The following is a 20374-nucleotide window of genomic DNA, read 5'->3' on the forward strand; positions in this document are numbered from 1 at the left end:
CCAGACTGATTTCAAAATGAAACCACAAGGGAATAGAGGGTGAATAGCATGCTATTCTCCTGCTTACCCAGAGTGATTTCAAAATGAAACCACAAGGGAATAGAGGGTGAAAAGCATGCTATTCTCCTGCTTACCCAGACTGATTTCAAAATGAAACCACAAGGGAATAGAGGGTGAATAGCATGCTTTTCTCCTGCTTAAGTTCAAGGTCAGAATTGACATAGAGAGAAAAAAGGGATTTACGTTCCATTTACACACTCTTAACTCGGGTCAGAATTCTTCTCTTGGCATTTAGTCATGACATGAACAATGGATATGTTTCTGTACTTAGACCTACTGTATACCTACTTCAAAGATAGTATAGGAAGTGCACACACACACACACGCATACACACACACACACACACACACACACACACACACACACACACACACACACACACACACACACACACACACACACACACACACACACACACACACACACACTCGCTCTCTCTCACACACACACACACACACACACTCTCGCTCTCTCTCACACACACACTCACACACACAAACATGCACATGCGCTAGGATTCACTAGGAAGATATGCTGTATTGGGGAGTCTCCCTTCAAAATGGCTCCTTTCACTGATATCAATCAGCTAGGAATGCTTTTGTTCAGTGTCCTAAGAAGCTATGCTAGACTCATGATTCTTTGTGTCACTAGGCCTAATTCTGAGAGAGGGAGGAGGAGGACACTAGGGATGGAACTGGGTAACCACCAAAAAACAAACACCATCAGTGCCTTTCAGAGTTATGTAGGGTTATGACATAACCAGTCTAGTATTGCATATTTCTATTATTTGGCTAATGTAACAAATCACTCTAGTATTATATATCTCTATGCTGTGTCGTTTAGGGTGGCAGGTATCCTAGCGGACAAGAGCATTGGGCCACAAACTGAAAGGTGGATGGTTCGAATACCAAAGGTGACTTAACCCTAATTTGCTCCAGGAGTGCCATAGTACTATTGCTGACCCTGTAAAACAACACATTTCAATGCACCTATCTAGTATGTGACAATTTAAACTCAACAGAGGCGACATAGCCACTCAAGTATTATCTCTATGATATTTGCTTAATGTAACAGAGCGTCTCCTGGCTGACTGACTGGTTAAATGGGCCACTCTGTCCCATGTGAGCCTCGGATACTGCTCCTCTGGATGGTTGGCCATCAAGTCAAAGGGACAGGTGTGTGTGTGTGTGTGTGTGTGTGTGTGTGTGTGTGTGTGTGTGTGTGTGTGTGTGTGTGTGTGTGTGTGTGTGTGTGTGTGTGTGTGTGTGTGTGTGTGTGTGTGTGTGTGTGTGTGTGTGTGTGTGTGTGTGTGTGTGTGTGTGTCTGCCAAGGCAACCTGCAGTCCACCTCCAGGTAACATTTCCCATAGCTACAGACATATAATAGAGAAAGGCCTACGTAGTCCACAGTGTAATAGAGAGGCACCCATCACCATCATTCTGCACCGTTGGACTTCACAATGTATCGACAAACAAATGTCTTTCTGCACGGCGACTCACTAAATGGGACACACACTGATGTTAGGACTGATTCCCTGTGATTCCCTATGATTCCCTATGATTCCCTATGATTCCCTGTGATTCCCTGTGATTCCCTATGATTCCCTATGATTCCCTATGATTCCCTGTGATTCCCTATGATTCCCTATGATTCCCTATGATTCCCTGTGATTCCCTGTGATTCCCTGTGATTCCCTGTGATTCCCTGTGATTGCTATATTATTGCTGACTCCAGTTCAGCTTGTAGTGTCCTCACATACCAGTCTGGCCTCACAAATCTTATTTAAGATGTCTTTGGTTCCTCCTGTGTGAATTGCTTACAGTATTGATACTTGTTGATTTGATAGACACACACACACACACACACACACACACACAGATGCACACACACACACACACACGCGCACACACACGCACGCACGCACGCCACACACACACACACACACACACACACACACACACACACACACACACACACACACACACACACACACACACACACACACACACACACACACACACACACAGTGACTGTATTGATTTGTACAGTTAGTTAGTTGTTGTGTACAACAGTGTTCTGATGTGAGACGGATGAAACCAGGGCCAAAAGCAGACATTTTCTTCCTCTGGAATGAAGGGAGGGAGAACGAGGGAGAACGAGGGAGAGAGATAGAAGGAGAGAGCGATAGAGGGTGATGCAGGTGTCATCTCAGGTCTAATAGGCCATCCATTCTCTTCTTTAATTGACTGCCTTTTGTCTGCCTCCACTGACCCCTCTTCCCATGTATTCTCTCTCCTCTTTCTGTTTTCTTTCTGTCGACACCTCTCTTTCTTGCTTTCTTTCTTTCTTTCTTTCTCCTTCCGTATTTCTCTGTTTCTTGTTCTTTCTCTCCATCTTTATTTCACTCTCTCTCACTCTCCATCCCCCATCTCTCGCTTTCACTATCATTCTCTCTCTCCCGCCCCACTCTCCACACTCTCCACCCCACCTCCCCTATCTCTCACTATGTCTCCCTCTCTCCCTCTGGTCAGTGGTGTCTAGTTGCTTCTGTACAGGCGTGACATTCATGCCATCTACCCAGCTCCATCCCTCGGGCTTGCAGACTGTGCCATCATCGTCTTGTTGTTTTGTAAACACGTCTAATACTCTTTGTGGAAACGGACTGTGACAGCCAGGGAGAGGGACCATCAGTTAATCAATAACCCTGGGGATTTAGAGAAAGGTTGTTTCATTCTCTCTTTTTCTTTCTTTCTTTCTCTCATTCTCTCTCTCAGTTCAATTCAATATAACGGCTTTTTTGGCATGGGAGACATATGTTAACATTGCCAAGGCAAGTGAAGTAGTAAATAAACAAAAGTGAAATAAACAACAAAAATGAACAGTAAATATTACACTCACAGAAGTTCCAAAATAATGTCATATTATGTCTACATACAGTGTTGTAATGGTCTCTCTCTCAACCTCCTTCTCTGTCTCTCAGTTTGTCTCTTTCTATATCTGTCTGTCTGTCTGTCTGTCTGTTTGTCTGTCCTTCTTTCTCTTTGTACTCTCGTTCACAAATTAGATATTTTTTTTGTCCTTGCAGACGTTGGACTGAACCTTAATTTGAGAGGAACATACTGTATGTTACTCAAATAATCAACACACAAATCTCCCATTGCCCTATTGTAAAGACACATTTACATTTGACATTTTAGTCATTTAGAAGATAATCTTATCCATAGCAACTTACAGTGAAAATAACTATTTTAGACTGCATCACTAATCTCCATTAAAACCCGCCATTGGAACTGTAAGACCAGACTGTAGTCTTCTCCATCTCCAGACCAGACTGTAGTCCTCTCCATCTCCAGACCAGACTGTAGTCCTCTCCATCTCCAGACCAGACTGTAGTCCTCTCCATCTCCAGACCAGACTGTAGTCCTCTCCATCTCCAGACCAGACTGTAGTCCTCTCCATCTCCAGACCAGACTGTAGTCCTCTCCATCTCCAGACCAGACTGTAGTCCTCTCCATCTCCAGACCAGACTGTAGTCTTCTCCATCTCCAGACCAGACTGTAGTCCTCCCCATCTCCAGACCAGACTGTAGTCCTCTCCATCTCCAGACCAGACTGTAGTCTTCTCCATCTCCAGACCAGACTGTAGTCCTCTCCATCTCCAGACCAGACTGTAGTCCTCTCCATCTCCAGACCAGACTGTAGTCCTCTCCATCTCCAGACCAGACTGTAGTCCTCTCCATCTCCAGACCAGACTGTAGTCCTCTCCATCTCCAGACCAGACTGTAGTCCTCTCCATCTCCAGACCAGACTGTAGTCCTCTCCATCTCCAGACCAGACTGTAGTCCTCTCCATCTCCAGACCAGACTGTAGTCCTCTCCATCTCCAGACCAGACTGTAGTCCTCTCCATCTCCAGACCAGACTGTAGTCCTCTCCATCTCCAGACCAGACTGTAGTCTTCTCCATCTCCAGACCAGACTGTAGTCCTCTCCATCTCCAGACCAGACTGTAGTCCTCTCCATCTCCAGACCAGACTGTAGTCCTCCCCATCTCCAGACCAGACTGTAGTCCTCTCCATCTCCAGACCAGACTGTAGTCCTCTCCATCTCCAGACCAGACTGTAGTCCACTCCATCTCCAGACCAGACTGTAGTCCTCTCCATCTCCAGACCAGACTGTAGTCCTCTCCATCTCCAGACCAGACTGTAGTCCTCTCCATCTCCAGACCAGACTGTAGTCCTCTCCATCTCCAGACCAGACTGTAGTCCTCTCCATCTCCAGACCAGACTGTAGTCCTCTCCATCTCCATCTCCATTACCATTCTCCTTATCTGATCATTATCAATCCAGTGAAGCTGGATTCTACACTACAGTCATCTCCTCTCCTCCCCTGTTCCTCTATTCCGTCGCTGCTGGACGTTGATTCGACAGGAGCCCAGATGTGAACATTAAAAAAGCTTCCTCCCAAATCAATGCTTGACCTTTGGCTCCGACTCTGCGACAAGAGGGGAAGTCTAATTTTACAGTCGCTTTGTGTAATGTTACAATGGATCCGAGTATGATAATGGTCCATTTTGATGGGAGAATGAGAAGGAGAGAGCGATGTAGAGAGAGAGAGAGAGAGAGAGAGAGAGAGAGAGAGAGAGAGTGAGAGAGAGAGAGAGAGAGAGAGAGAGAGAGAGAACAGAATGAGTCCGAGGGAGGGAGATAGATACCCCTGCCATTCACACTGATCTCCTTTGTCACAGATATATATTTTTTTTTCTGAAAATGTGAAATCTTCCAACACCGCACAATTGCGAGGGACAAGCTTTGTGACACAGCACAATTGAATTGGAGTGGGGCACTGGGCAGGGTTGGCTATTATCTCCATTAGTCTTCCATCGAGTCCATAATTCAAAAAGTGTCTTCGAATAAGAGTGCTGATCTTGGATCATATTTGGCAGTTTCTAGAGAAGATCACTGCTTCATAGTGGACTACAGTGGATACTAAAGAGGGAGATCAAGTGGACAAAATATTCTCATGTAGACTCATACTAATTTGGGTGACTGGTCTGTTACCTACACACACACACACACACACACACACACGCGCACGCTGACACACACGCACACACTTTTTCTTCTGAACACTGGACTCTGTGGCTATCCTAGCCTATGGCAAGTAATTAGCATCTCTCACACGCACTTAGGCTTGATTAAAACTCACTTTACAGTGAACAGCGGTGGCTAGGTCACCATCTGTCACCTGCTGATGCCACCATCAAACGAGACGCAGCCGTAAGGAGAACGAGAGAGAGACAGAGGGAGAGCAGGGGGAGGGAGGGGGTAACGAGAGAGAGACATAGAGAGAGACACGAGAGAGAGAGCAGGAGAGAAAAAGAGAGTGGTGTAAGAGAGGGAAGGAGAAGAGGGAGAATGCATAAAGAGAGAAAGACAAAGAAAGAGCTAGATGAGAGGGTGGAGGAGAAAAAGAGAGAGGAAGCGGAGAGGAGGGAGGGAGGGAGGGAGGGAGGGAGGGAGGGAGGGAGGGAGGGAGGGAGGGAGGGAGAAAAAGAGAGAGGAAGGGGAAAGAAACGAGGGAGGAAGGGGAAGGGGAGGGAGGGGCAGAGTAGGGAAGAGAACAAGATGAGAGGGAGAGAGCATTCTCTTCAACAACTGGGTCTGCTTATTCGGAGTGCCCTACAAATGTGACCCAAAGAAAAATACAGCACTATTTTATGAAGTAATACATTATGGCGATTTATGCTCATGAGAGAAGCCATGGTCGTTTAAGACATATCCATTGTAATTGATCACATGCAACTGTTACAGTCATGATGAATTACTGCATCTGCGATGTGTGTTTGGGTGTGTGTATGGGTGTGTGTGTGTGGGTGTGCATGTGGGCGTGTGTGGGGGTGTGCGTGTGCTCGTGAAACTGCACCAGCTGTAGTTGCAGCATGATAATGTTGTGGAATATGTAAATATGTCCCAATGTATTCTGGGTCCTACAATACCTTGAACACCACAATAAAGAGGCTGAATTCAGCTATTCATTTGTGGCACATTGAAGTGATGTACCACAGCTGGTGAGATGGTAATTGTTTACAATGCTTGCACATTTGGATCAATAGTGTGTGTGTGTGTGTGTGTGTGTGTGTGTGTGTGTGTGTGTGTGTGTGTGTGTGTGTGTGTGTGTGTGTGTGTGTGTGTGTGTGTGTGTGTGTGTGTGTGTGTGTGTGTGTGTGTGTGTGTGTGTGTGTGTGTGTGTGTATACATGCTTGTGTGTGTGTGTCTACTGTCTCCTGTGGTAGGAGCTGTGTATGAGAGAGGATATGAGACTGAAAGAGAAGGGAGAACTGAGAACAGAGGGGAGGTGAGAAACAGTAAGCCAATCAATTTGAGTCGTGAATCCTCAGAGCCTTCAGAAACGTTCAAGGCTCTAACAAGCCTGTGGAACCTTACGATTTTGGCACATTTAGCACCAAAGTGTTCCCCGCTCGACAAATTAGCACACAAAATGTCAGTCGTTAGTTTAGGACATTTACAAAGTCCATGCAAATTAGCACACATACTGTAGAGAGAGCCTGGCAAATTAGCACATTTAATATCAGTGTGCTAATAGCAAATGTACCATGATCACTGGCTTGGCTTTTAAAGCTGGGTTCTGGGTGAGGACGAGGTGCTCCTCAGGAAAGTGTCTTGGTACCATTTAAGTGAAATAAATGTTTTGATTGTTGACTTAGCTGTCAAGCTGATTGTTGACCTCTGTTGCACTGCTGTCTTGCCTTGAAGGACGTTTGTGTGTCACAGGCCTGGGTCCAGTGTGACTACCATGTCACTGAGTGGTACTGGGTCCAGTGTGACTACCATGTCACTGAGAGGTACTGGGTCCAGTGTGCCTACCATGTCACTGAGAGGTACTGGGTCCAGTGTGACTACCATGTCATTGAGAGGTACTGGGTCCAGTGTGACTACCATGTCACTGAGAGGTACTGGGTCCAGTGTGACTACCATGTCACTGAGAGGTACTGGGTCCAGTGTGGCTACCATGTCACTGAGAGGTACTGGGTCCAGTGTGGCTACTATGTCACTGAGAGGTACTGGGTCCAGTGTGGCTACTATGTCACTGAGAGGTACTGGGTCCAGTGTGGCTACTATGTCACTGAGAGGTACTGGGTCCAGTGTGGCTACTATGTCACTGAGAGGTACTGGGTCCAGTGTGGCTACCATGTCACTGAGAGGTACTGGGTCCAGTGTGACTACCATGTCACTGAGAGGTACTGGGTCCAGTGTGGCTACTATGTCACTGAGAGGTACTGGGTCCAGTGTGGCTACCATGTCACTGAGAGGTACTGGGTCCAGTGTGACTACCATGTCACTGAGAGGTACTGGGTCCAGTGTGGCTACTATGTCACTGAGAGGTACTGGGTCCAGTGTGGCTACTATGTCACTGAGAGGTACTGGGTCCAGTGTGGCTACTATGTCACTGAGAGGTACTGGGTCCAGTGTGGCTACTATGTCACTGAGAGGTACTGGGTCCAGTGTGGCTACTATGTCACTGAGAGGTACTGGGTCCAGTGTGGCTACCATGTCACTGAGAGGTACTGGGTCCAGTGTGACTACCATGTCACTGAGAGGTACTGGGTCCAGTGTGGCTACTATGTCACTGAGAGGTACTGGGTCCAGTGTGGCTACCATGTCACTGAGAGGTACTGGGTCCAGTGTGACTACCATGTCACTGAGAGGTACTGGGTCCAGTGTGGCTACTATGTCACTGAGAGGTACTGGGTCCAGTGTGGCTACTATGTCACTGAGAGGTACTGGGTCCAGTGTGGCTACTATGTCACTGAGAGGTACTGGGTCCAGTGTGGCTACCATGTCACTGAGAGGTACTGGGTCCAGTGTGACTACCATGTCACTGAGAGGTACTGGGTCCAGTGTGGCTACTATGTCACTGAGAGGTACTGGGTCCAGTGTGGCTACCATGTCACTGAGAGGTACTGGGTCCAGTGTGGCTACCATGTCACTGAGAGGTAAACTGTTTACCCTTCTTTGGGTTTGTGGGAAGCAGGTTTTAGATTCTTCAATTTGCCACAGCTTCCTTGGATTCTAATGTTACACTGTGTGTGTGTGTGTGTGTGTGTGTGTGTGTGTGTGTGTGTGTGTGTGTGTGTGTGTGTGTGTGTGTGTGTGTGTGTGTGTGTGTGTGTGTGTGTGTGTGTGTGTGTGTGTGTGTGTGTGTGTGTGTGTGTGTGTGTATTGTTGGTGTACTCTTCCTTGCATAGTGGTGACTCAGCCCCAGGTATTTTTCTACATTGCCAGGTGCCACTCCACTTTCGACAGGGATTGCCTGGACTGTTTCACTGGAATACAGCAAACCATCTAAGCCTGACTATATCAACACAATTCTCTTGCAGTGTACTTTTTAAAATTCCAATAGTCTAATACTTTTGTCTCCTGAGTGGCGCATGGGTCTAAGTCACTGTATCGCAGTGCTAAAGGCGTCACTACCAACCCTGGTTTGATCCCAGGCTGTATCACTCACTACCTGCCGTGATTGGGAGTTCCATAGGGCAACGCACAATTGGCCCAGCGACATCCGGGTTTGGGGAGGGTTTGGCCGGGGTAGGCCGTCATGGTAAATAAGAATTTGTTTTTAACTGACATGACTTGTTAAATAAAGGATAAATAAATACTTATAATAGTCTGAGTTGTATACAGTACTTATAAGAGTCTGATTTATATACTTATAAGAGTCTGATTTATATACTTATAATAGTCTGATTTATATACTTATAATAGCCTAACTTGTACATTTATAATAGCCTGACTTGTACATTTATAATAGCCTGACTTGTACATTTATAATATCCTGACTTGTACATTTATAATAGCCTGACTTGTACATTTATAATAGCCTGACTTGTACATTTATAATAGCCTGACTTGTACATTTATAATAGCCTGACTTGCACATTTATAATAGCCTGACTTGTACATTTACAATAGCCTGACTTGTACATTTATAATAGCCTGACTTGTACATTTATAATAGCCTGACTTGTACATTTACAATAGCCTGACTTGTACATTTATAATAGCCTGACTTGTACATTTATAATAGCCTGACTTGTACATTTATAATAGCCTGACTTGTACATTTACAATAGCCTGACTTGTACATTTATAATAGCCTGACTTGTACATTTATAATAGCCTGACTTGTACATTTATAATAGCCTGACTTGTACATTTACAATAGCCTGACTTGTACATTTACAATAGCCTGACTTGTACATTTATAATAGCCTGACTTGTACATTTATAATAGTTTGACTTATAAACTAATAATAGTATAACGTCTATGCTTATAATGGAGTGCCTTCATTTCAGTGCCTGCATACTTTACTTTACCTTAAACACGATTCACATCGACCTGGTATTTACTAGAGGGAAACTCATCTGTCATCCCTGAGCCATGACTTTCACCACATTTTGACCTCTTAGGTCACCACCTATTAAGGAAATGACCTCGATAACAGCATTTTCAGCAGTTAAATGCTACAACAAAACATTATTTATGGAACACAAACTATTTACATGTTTTTTTAACACTATAATTTGTTCGCTCGCGTGATAGCTGTACTTTTAGTTTATGTTTGACGCAGCTTCTTTTCCATTATTGAGGACAAAGCATGTGAATGCAACTCATATTTACTACTTCACAAATGGCAATTTCCACCTTCCCACTTGGTCATGAACACAGCATTTCTCATGAGCAGTTAGGTTATGGTCATGTTACCAGCGGTTCTCTGAGGACATACTGAGAGCAGGGCTTCTCAAACCCTTCTTCGGGGACCCCAGCGTTTCCATGTATTTTAAATATTCCACAGCTTGCACACCTGATTCAACTAATCAAATAATCATCAAACTCTTTACTAGGTGAGTCAGGCGAGTTAGTTCAGGGTTACTACAAAATTATGAACATCCAAGGAGAGGTTAGAGCGCCACTGACTTAGCAGGTTAGAATGTGCCCTTGGCTCAGTGCATCAATAACAATCTTAGAGAGTTAGGACGGACCCTTGACTCAGTGCATCAATAACACCCCTAGAGGGTTAGGACGGGCCCTTGACTCTGTGCATCAATAACACACCTAGAGGGTTAGGACGGGCCCTTGGCTCAGTGCATCAATAACACCCTTAGAGGGTTAGGATGGACCCTTGACTCAGTGCATCAATAACACTCTTAGAGGGTTAGGCCTGGCCCTTGTCTCAGTGCATCATGAACACCCCTAGAGGGTTAGGCCTGGCCCTTGTCTCAGTGCATCATGAACACCCTTAGAGGGTTAGGCCTGGCCCTTGTCTCAGTGCATCATGAACACCCTTAGAGGGTTAGGCCTGGCCCTTGTCTCAGTGCATCATGAACACCCTTAGAGGGTTAGGCCTGGCCCTTGTCTCAGTGCATCATGAACACCCTTAGAGGGTTAGGCCTGGCCCTTGTCTCAGTGCATCATGAACACCCTTAGAGGGTTAGGCCTGGCCCTTGTCTCAGTGCATCATGAACACCCTTAGAGGGTTAGGCCTGGCCCTTGTCTCAGTGCATCATGAACACCCTTAGAGGGTTAGGCCTGGCCCTTGTCTCAGTGCATCATGAACACCCTTAGAGGGTTAGGCCTGGCCCTTGTCTCAGTGCATCATGAACACCCTTAGAGGGTTAGGACCTTGTCTCAGTGCATCATGAACACCCTTAGAGGGTTAGGACCTTGTCTCAGTGCATCATGAACACCCTTAGAGGGTTAGGACCTTGTCTCAGTGCATCATGAACACCCTTAGAGAGTTAGGACCTTGTCTCAGTGCATCATGAACACCCTTAGAGGGTTAGGCCTGGCCTCATCACAAGAAGGTCAAGTCACCACTAGGGGGCGTAGAATAATGACCGCAGGCACAGTCGCGAGGCGGTGCATCATGCATCATGTTCCGTTGGCCGCCAAGAGTGTCAGGGAGTGCTCCCATCGGGAATTCATGGGATATTAACGGATTGTTTCCATCAACAACAGCCATTCCTCACTCGTAACGGCTCGTCAGTTCAAGGGAGAAGGGAAAAGGTAGGAGCTTGCGAATGTTTGGAGCTACAGCTGAATGACTGGGTGGACCTGTGCCACCTGCCTACCAACGCCTGGTGAAGGGGTTGCTCCACTGTTGCCATGGCGCCCATCATACCGTGGTCTCGCAGCTGCATCAATTCCCCATTAGTCTCTGAGACAGACCATCCATCCATGCCGCTTGGAATGACCTTCCTTCAGCCAATGAGCTTCGGAGACTCCCAAACGGCTGATATCACCTCGCCATGGTCGTAGAAATAGAGGTAATCGCCATGGCAACCTCTCTGACCGCCATCGCTCCCATCCTCCTCCCCGCAACACAAGCTCATCCTTGAGTGTATTCAACTAATTGTGTTATCTTTCATACCAGAATAATTAACCATTCACTTACATTGCAGCTACTCAGTCTATATTAGTCTATAATCCTAACATATATGAATAACTTTTTATGTTCAAAACTGTGCACTCTCCTCAAACAACAGCATTGTATTCTTTCACTGTAATAGCTACTGTATATTGGACAGTAGAGTTAGATTAACAAGAATTTTAGATTTTTTCCAATATCAGACATGTCTATGTCCTGGGAAATGTTCTTGTTACTCATGCTAATTGCATTAGCCTACGTTAGCTCAACCATCCCGCAGGGGACCCACCGATCCTGAAGTTAAGAGGATAGAATCTATGATTCTTCCACCAAGATCAATGCGTTGTTCAGTTTTCATGCTCATTAAAGACAACTTGTGTGTTTTTCCACTTCAATTAGTGTTTCAATTAGTATTTCAATTAGTATTTCAATTAGTATTTCACACCAGGTTTTTCTTTGCCGTTTGAATCATACACCATTGCATGAAACATTTATATGTACTTGGATAGATATGGTTTAGAAATGGTGATCTATCAAATTCCTTTCATGGAGGGTAGATTCCTTAAAGCGGCAAACAGCTTTGGAAACAATAACAAAGTGTAAAGGCTGAAGGATGGGGCTGCAGAAATGTGACCCCTCTCACATGAATAGACAGAGGTATGGATGCAAAGACATACAAACTAGAGTTTAAACATAATTAAAGGATGTACAGTGTTTGTTTACATTTAGTTTGTTTGCAAACATGGAGTAAAACAAGCTTATATTTTGGGTTCTGATGGGGTACGACAGTTAAACGAAATTCATGATGCATTTCTAAGTTATATTCTTCAACTCTATTGCAGATGACTCCTTTAAAGAAATGAGATCCATAACCAGAAGAGTGATAATGCTAAGTCCCTGGTGCACCTGAGTAGCATGAGAGAGAGGAGTGTGCCTGAAGACTTCTGTGCTGTGCTCATTTTCACCAACAGGCACGCAGACATACGGATGCACACGCTCACACACACACGCTCACACACACACGCTCACACACACACGCTCACACACACACGCTCACACACACACGCTCACACACACAAACAGACATACGAATAGATACGCTCACACACACACGCTCACACACACAAACAGACATACGGATGCATACGCTCACACACACACGCTCACACACACAAACAGACATACGGATGCATACGCTCACACACACACGCTCACACACACACGCTCACACACACACGCTCACACACAAACAGACATACGAATAGATACGCTCACACACACACGCTCACACACACACGCTCACACACAAACAGACATACGAATAGATACGCTCACACACACATGCTCACACACAAACAGACATACGAATAGATACGCTCACACACACGCGCTCACACACAAACAGACATATGAATAGATACACTCAGACACACGCGCTCACACACACTCGCGCTCACACACAAACAGACATACCGATGCATACGCTCACACACACGCGCTCACACACAAACAGACATACCGATGCATACTCTCACACACACGCGCTCACATACAAACAGACATATGAATGCATACACACACACACGCTCACACACAAACAGACATACAAATAGATACACTCACACACACACGCTCACACACACACGCGCTACACACAAACAGACATACGAATGCATACACAGACACGCTCACACACAAACAGACAAACGGATGTATACGCTCACACACACGCTCACACACACAAGTTCACAGACACACACAGACATGCGTATACATACGCTCACACACACACTCACGAACACCCAGACACACACATACACAAGTTAACTCTTACACAAAGACCCAGATTATCTCAGGTGTAAACAGACCAACCCGATGGAGGGTTCCACTTGTTCACCCCTCGACGATGGAGGGTTCCACTTGTTCACCCCTCGACGATGGAGGGTTCCACTTGTTCGCCCCTCGACGATGGAGGGTTCCACTTGTTCACCCCTCGACGATGGAGGGTTTCACTTGTTCACCCCTCGACGATGGAGGGTTCCACTTGTTCACCCCTCGACGATGGAGGGTTTCACTTGTTCACCCCTCGACGATGGAGGGTTCCACTTGTTCACCCTCGACGATGGAGGGTTCCACTTGTTCACCCCTCGACGATGGAGGGTTCCACTTGTTCACCCCTCGACGATGGAGGGTTTCACTTGTTCACCCCTCGACGATGGAGGGTTCCACTTGTTCACCCCTCGACGATGGAGGGTTTCACTTGTTCACCCTCGACGATGGAGGGTTCCACTTGTTCACCCTCGACGATGGAGGGTTCCACTTGTTCACCCCTCGACGATGGAGGGTTCCACTTGTTCACCCCTCGACGATGGAGGGTTCCACTTGTTCACCCCTCGACGATGGAGGGTTCCACTTGTTCACCCCTCGACGATGGAGGGTTCCACTTGTTCACCCCTCGACGATGGAGGGTTTCACTTGTTAATAATAATAATATATATCCCATTTAGCAGACGCTTTTGTCCAAAGCGACTTACAAGTCGGCTGGGGCCACTACTTTTACATATGGGTGGTCCCAGTGGGAATCGAACCCACGACGCTTGGCGTTGCAAGCGCCATGCTCTACCGACTGAGCCACACATCCTCGACGATGGAGGGTTCCACTTGTTCGCCCCTCGACGATGGAGGGTTTCACTTGTTCACCCCTCGACGATGGAGGGTTCCACTTGTTCACCCCTCGACGATGGAGGGTTTCACTTGTTCGCCCCTCGACCGGGATCCCGCTCTGTATCAGACCGTTTTTAACAATCACATTGGCATTAATTTCAGAACCCTGTGGTCATTTTTCAAAACTCTAGACACAAAACGCAAAACGGTCATCACTTGTAACACAGGCTGTCCAATATTCAAAACATTGCATTGTACATTCATATCTTTAAAGAAACCTTGCACTTGCAGAATCATTGGTTCAAATAACTCATGTATCATGAAATACCATGGGAACATTCATTTAGATCACCCACACACAAGATACCGATTGTTTCACTGTGTAGTTGTCACTGCTCATTTATCACGCCAGTGTTAATCTGCTGAATTGTAATTCTTCGCTACTATGGCCTATTTATTGCCTACCTCCTCATGCAACATTGTACATAGACTCTTTTTTCTGTGTCATTGACTTGTTTATTGTGTTATTGGCTTGTTTGTTTATGTCCATGTTATTCCATGTGTAACTCTGTTGTTGTCTGTCACACTGCTTTGCTTTATCTTGGCCAGGTCGCAGTTGTAATAAAATAATAAAAGTACAGTCATTAAATATTCTAGTACAAAATATGTTTCATTACGCTACTACACGTAAATACATCACTGTAAAAGGACTAGTAGAGAGAATACTACAGACACAGTGGAATCATTGAACAAAATATGACATTTATTGATGAAATACAATAAAATCACAACATAGGTTTCTTTGAATCAAAGCAAAAAATTATGAGCTACAACAAAAGAAATAACAGTTAACGGTCAACTGCAGTGTTACTGTAAAACATCACTGCAGTGTTCCTCACCTGGCTTACTGTAAAACATCACTGCAGTGTTCCTCACCTGGATTACTGTAAAACATCACTGCTGTGTTCCTCACCTGGATTACTGTAAAACTTCACTGCAGTGTTCCTCACCTGGCTTACTGTAAAACATCACTGCAGTGTTCCTCACCTGGATTACTGTAAAAAGCTAAACAAAGGATTGATTACTGTACTTCTATATTTCCAACAACTCTGTCTTGTGGATTTGGCCACAGGTTCTTATCCTCATCACAATGGATGTTTTCATTAGCCAAACATCTTGGGAAGAATCTTCGGGCGAATTCAGGCGTCATCCATGGACTGGAGAAGGTGGGTTGTACGTGGGGGCGCCTATCATATACCATCCACCTCCATGTGGAGAAAAAATTCTCAGTCGGGGTAAGGAAAGGAGAGTATGTCTTGAGATGTTGCTTCAACATATCCACATCATTTTCCTCACTCAAAACTTCCTGACTGATGTCTTGAGCTCTTGCTTCAATATATCCACGTAAATTTCCTCCCTCGTGATGCCATCTGTTTTGTGAAGTGTACCAGTCTCTCCTGCAGCAAAGCACCCCCACAACATGATGCTGCCACCCCAGTGCATCACATATGGGATGGTGTTCTTCAGCTTGCAAGCCTCCCCCTTTTTCATCCAAACAAAATGATGGTCATTATGGCCGAACAGTTCTATTTTTGTTTCATCAGACCAAAGCACATTTCTCTGAAAAATACGGTCTTTGTCCCCATGTGCTGTTGCAAACCGTAGTCTGCCTTTTTTTAATGGCGGTTTTGGAGTAGTGGCTTCTTCCTTGCTGAGCGGCCTTTCAGGTTATGTCGATGTAGGACATGTTTTACTGTTGATATAGATACTTTTGTACCCATTTCCTCCAGCATCTTCACAAGGTCCTTTGCAGTTGTTCTGGGATTGATTTGTACTTTTCGCACCCAAAGTACTCTAGGAGACAGAACGCGTCTCCTTCCTGAGTGGTATGACGGCTGCGTTGTCCCATAGTGTTTATACTTGCGTACTATTGTTTGTACAGATGAACGTACTACTTTCAGGCATTTGGAAATTGCTCCCAAGGATGAACCAGACTTGTGGAGATCTACAATTTTTTTCTGAGGTCTTGGCTGATTTCTTTTGATTTTCCCATGAAGTTAATCAAAGAGGCATTGGGTTTGAAGGTAAACATTGAAATACATCCACAGGTTCACCTCCAATTGACTCAAATGATGTCAATTAGCCGATCATAAGCTTCAAAAGACATGACATCATTTTCTGGAATTTTCCAAGCTGTTTAAAGGCACAGTCAACTTAGTGTCTGTAAACTTCTGACCCACTGGAATGGTGATACAGTCTGTAAAAAATTGTTGGTAAAATTACTAGTGTCATAAACAAAGTAGAGGTCCGAACCGACTTGCCAAAACTACAGTTTGTTAACAAGAAATTTGTGGAGTGGTTGAAAAACTGGTTTTAAGGACTCCAACCGAAGTGTATGTAGACTTCCGACGTCAACTGTAACTTGTGGAAATGTAGTTTACCCCTCTATATATAACCAGTGTAACTATAGTTTACCCCTCTATATATAACCAGTGGAACTATAGTTTACCCCTCTATATATAACCAGTGTAACTATAGTTTACCCCTCTATATATAACCAGTGGAACTATAGTTTACCCCTCTATATATAACCAGTGGAACTATAGTTTACCCCTCTATATATAACCAGTGTAACTATAGTTTACCCCTCTATATATAACCAGTGGAACTATAGTTTACCCCTCTATATATAACTAGTGGAACTATAGTTTACCCCTCTATATATAACTAGTGGAACTATAGTTTACCCTCTATATATAACTAGTGGAACTATAGTTTACCCCTCTATATATAACCAGTGGAACTATAGTTTACCCCTCTATATATAACTAATGGAACTATAGTTTACCCCTCTATATATAACTAATGGAACTATAGTTTACCCCTCTATAGTTTACCCCTCTATATATAACCAGTGGAACTATAGTTTACCCCTCTATATATAACCAGTGGAACTATAGTTTACCCCTCTATATATAACTAGTGGAACTATAGTTTACCCCTCTATATATAACTAGTGGAACTATAGTTTACCCCTCTATATATAACTATATATAGTGGAACTATAGTTTACCTTATAGTTATAACTAGTGGAACTATAGTTCTATATATAACCAGTGTAACTATAGTTTACCCCCCAGTGGAACTATAGTTTATATAGAACCAGTGGAACTATAGTTTATAACCAGTGGAACTATAGTTTACCCCTCTATATATAACTAGTGGAACTATAGTTTACCCCTCTATATATAACTAGTGGAACTATAGTTTACCCCTCTATATATAACTAGTGGAACTATAGTTTACCCCTCTATATATAACTAGTGTAACTATAGTTTACCCCTCTATATATAACCAGTGTAACTATAGTTTACCCCTCTATATATAACCAGTGGAACTATAGTTTACCCCTCTATATATAACCAGTGGAACTATAGTTTACCACTCTATATATAACCAGTGGAACTATAGTTTACCCCTCCTATATATAACTAGTGGAACTATAGTTTACCCCTCTATATATAACCAGTGGAACTATAGTTTACCCCTCTATATATAACCAGTGGAACTATAGTTTACCCCTCTATATATAACCAGTGGAACTATAGTTTACCCCTCTATATATAACCAGTGGAACTATAGTTTACCCTCTATATATAACCAGTGGAACTATAGTTTACCCCTCTATATATAACTAGTGGAACTATAGTTTACCCTCTATATATAGTGGAACTATAGTTTACCCTCTATATATAACCAGTGGAACTATAGTTTACCCCTCTATATATAACCAGTGGAACTATAGTTTACCCCTCTATATATAACCAGTGGAACTATAGTTTACCCCTCTATATATAACCAGTGGAACTATAGTTTACCCCTCTATATATAACCAGTGGAACTATAGTTTACCCCTCTATATATAACCAGTGGAACTATAGTTTACCCCTCTATATATAACTAGTGGAACTATAGTTTACCCCTCTATATATAACCAGTGGAACTATAGTGGAACTATAGTATACCCCTCTATATATAAATATAACCAGTGGAACTATAGTTTACCCCTCTATATATAACCAGTGGAACTATAGTTTACCCCCTATATATAACTGGAACTATATATAACCACTATGGAACTATAGTTTACCCCTCTATATATAACCAGTGGAACTATAGTTTACCCTCTATATATAACCAGTGGAACTATAGTTTACCCCTCCCAGTGGAACTATAGTTTATATATAACCAGTGGAACTATAGTTTACCCCTCTATATATAACCAGTGGAACTATAGTTTACCCCTCTATATATAACCAGTGGAACTATAGTTTACCCCTCTATATATATATACTCTATATATGGAACTATAGTTTAACCCTCTATATATAACCAGTGGAACTATAGTTTACCCCTCTATAGTGGAACTATAACTATATATAACCAGTGGAACTATAGTTTACCCCTCTATATATAATATAGTTTATGGAACTATAGTTTACCCCTCTATATATAACAGTGGAACTATAGTTTACCCCTCTATATATAACTAGTGGAACTATAGTTTACCCCTCTATATATAACTATATATAATGGAACTATAGTTTACCCCTCTATATATAACCAGTGGAACTATAGTTTACCCCTCTATATATAACCAGTGGAACTATAGTTTACCCCTCTATATATAACCAGTGGAACTATAGTTTACCCCTCTATATATAACTAGTGGAACTATAGTTTACCCCTCTATATATAACTAATGGAACTATAGTTTACTCCTCTATATATAACTAGTGGAACTATAGTTTACCCCTCTATATATAACCAGTGGAACTATAGTTTACCCCTCTATATATAACCAGTGGAACTATAGTTTACCCCTCTATATATAACCAGTGGAACTATAGTTTACCCCTCTATATATAACCAGTGGAACTATAGTTTACCCCTCTATATATAACCAGTGGAACTATAGTTTACCCCTCTATATATAACCAGTGGAACTATAGTTTACCCCTGGAACTATAGTTTATATATAACCAGTGGAACTATAGTTTACCCCTCTATATATAACTAGTGGAACTATATAGTTTACCCCTCTATATATAACCAGTGGAACTATAGTTTACCCCTCTATATATAACAGTGGAACTATGGAACTATAGTTTACCCCTCTATATATAACTAGTGGAACTATAGTTTACCCCTCTAATATAACCAGTGGAACTATAGTTTACCCCTCTATAGTTTACTATATATAAATGGAACTATAGTTTACTCTATATATAACCAGTGGAACTATAGTTTACCCCTCTATATAACAGTGGAACTAGTGGAACTATAGTTTACCCCTCTATATATAACTAGTGGAACTATAGTTTACCCTCTATATATAACTAGTGGAACTATAGTTTACCTCTATATATAACTTGGAACTATAGTTTACCCCTCTATATATAACCAGTGGAACTATAGTTTACCCCTCTATATACTATAGTTTGGAACTATAGTTTACCCCCAGTGGAACTATGGAACTATAGTTTACCCCTCTATATATAACTAGTGGAACTATAGTTTACCCCTCTATATATAACTAGTGGAACTATAGTTTACCCCTCTATATATATAGTATAACCCCTCTATATATAACCAGTGGAACTATAGTTTACCCCTCTATATATAACCAGTGGAACTATAGTTTACCCCTCTATATATAATATGGAACTATAGTTTACCCCTCTATATATAACCAGTGGAACTATAGTTTACCCCTCTATATATAACCAGTGGAACTATAGTTTACCCTCTATATATAACTAGTGGAATATATAACCAGTGGAACTATAGTTTACCCTTTATATATAACTGGAACTATAGTTTACCCCTCTATATATAACCAGTGGAACTATAGTTTACCCTATATATAACTAATGGAACTATAGTTTACCCCTCTATATATAACCAGTGGAACTATAGTTTACCCCTCTATATATAACTAATGGAACTATAGTTTACCCCTCTATATATAACCAGTGGAACTATAGTTTACCCCTTGGAACTATATGACTAGTGGAACTATAGTTTACCCCTCTATATATAACTATGGAACTATAGTTTACCCCTCTATATATAACCAGTGGAACTATAGTTTACCCTCCTATATGGAACTATAGTTTCTATATATAACCAGTGGAACTATAG

At 43.0% G+C, this 20374-nt stretch overlaps 1 protein-coding gene across 1 annotated transcript in view; it reads left to right on the forward strand.

Moving 5' to 3' along the window:
* Positions 1-6673: 6673 nt before the first annotated feature.
* Positions 6674-20374, forward strand: part of LOC135505654 (glutamate receptor ionotropic, kainate 2-like) — a 149770-nt gene continuing 136069 nt past the window's right edge. The window contains exons 1-2 of the mRNA XM_064924702.1: positions 6674-6709; positions 6834-8074. Coding sequence (XP_064780774.1) covers positions 6674-6709; positions 6834-8074 — 1277 coding nt within the window. The remainder of the gene's footprint in view (positions 6710-6833; positions 8075-20374) is intronic.

This window comes from Oncorhynchus masou, chromosome 19, assembly GCF_036934945.1.
Source record: "Oncorhynchus masou masou isolate Uvic2021 chromosome 19, UVic_Omas_1.1, whole genome shotgun sequence".
Lineage (NCBI taxonomy): Eukaryota > Metazoa > Chordata > Actinopteri > Salmoniformes > Salmonidae > Oncorhynchus > Oncorhynchus masou.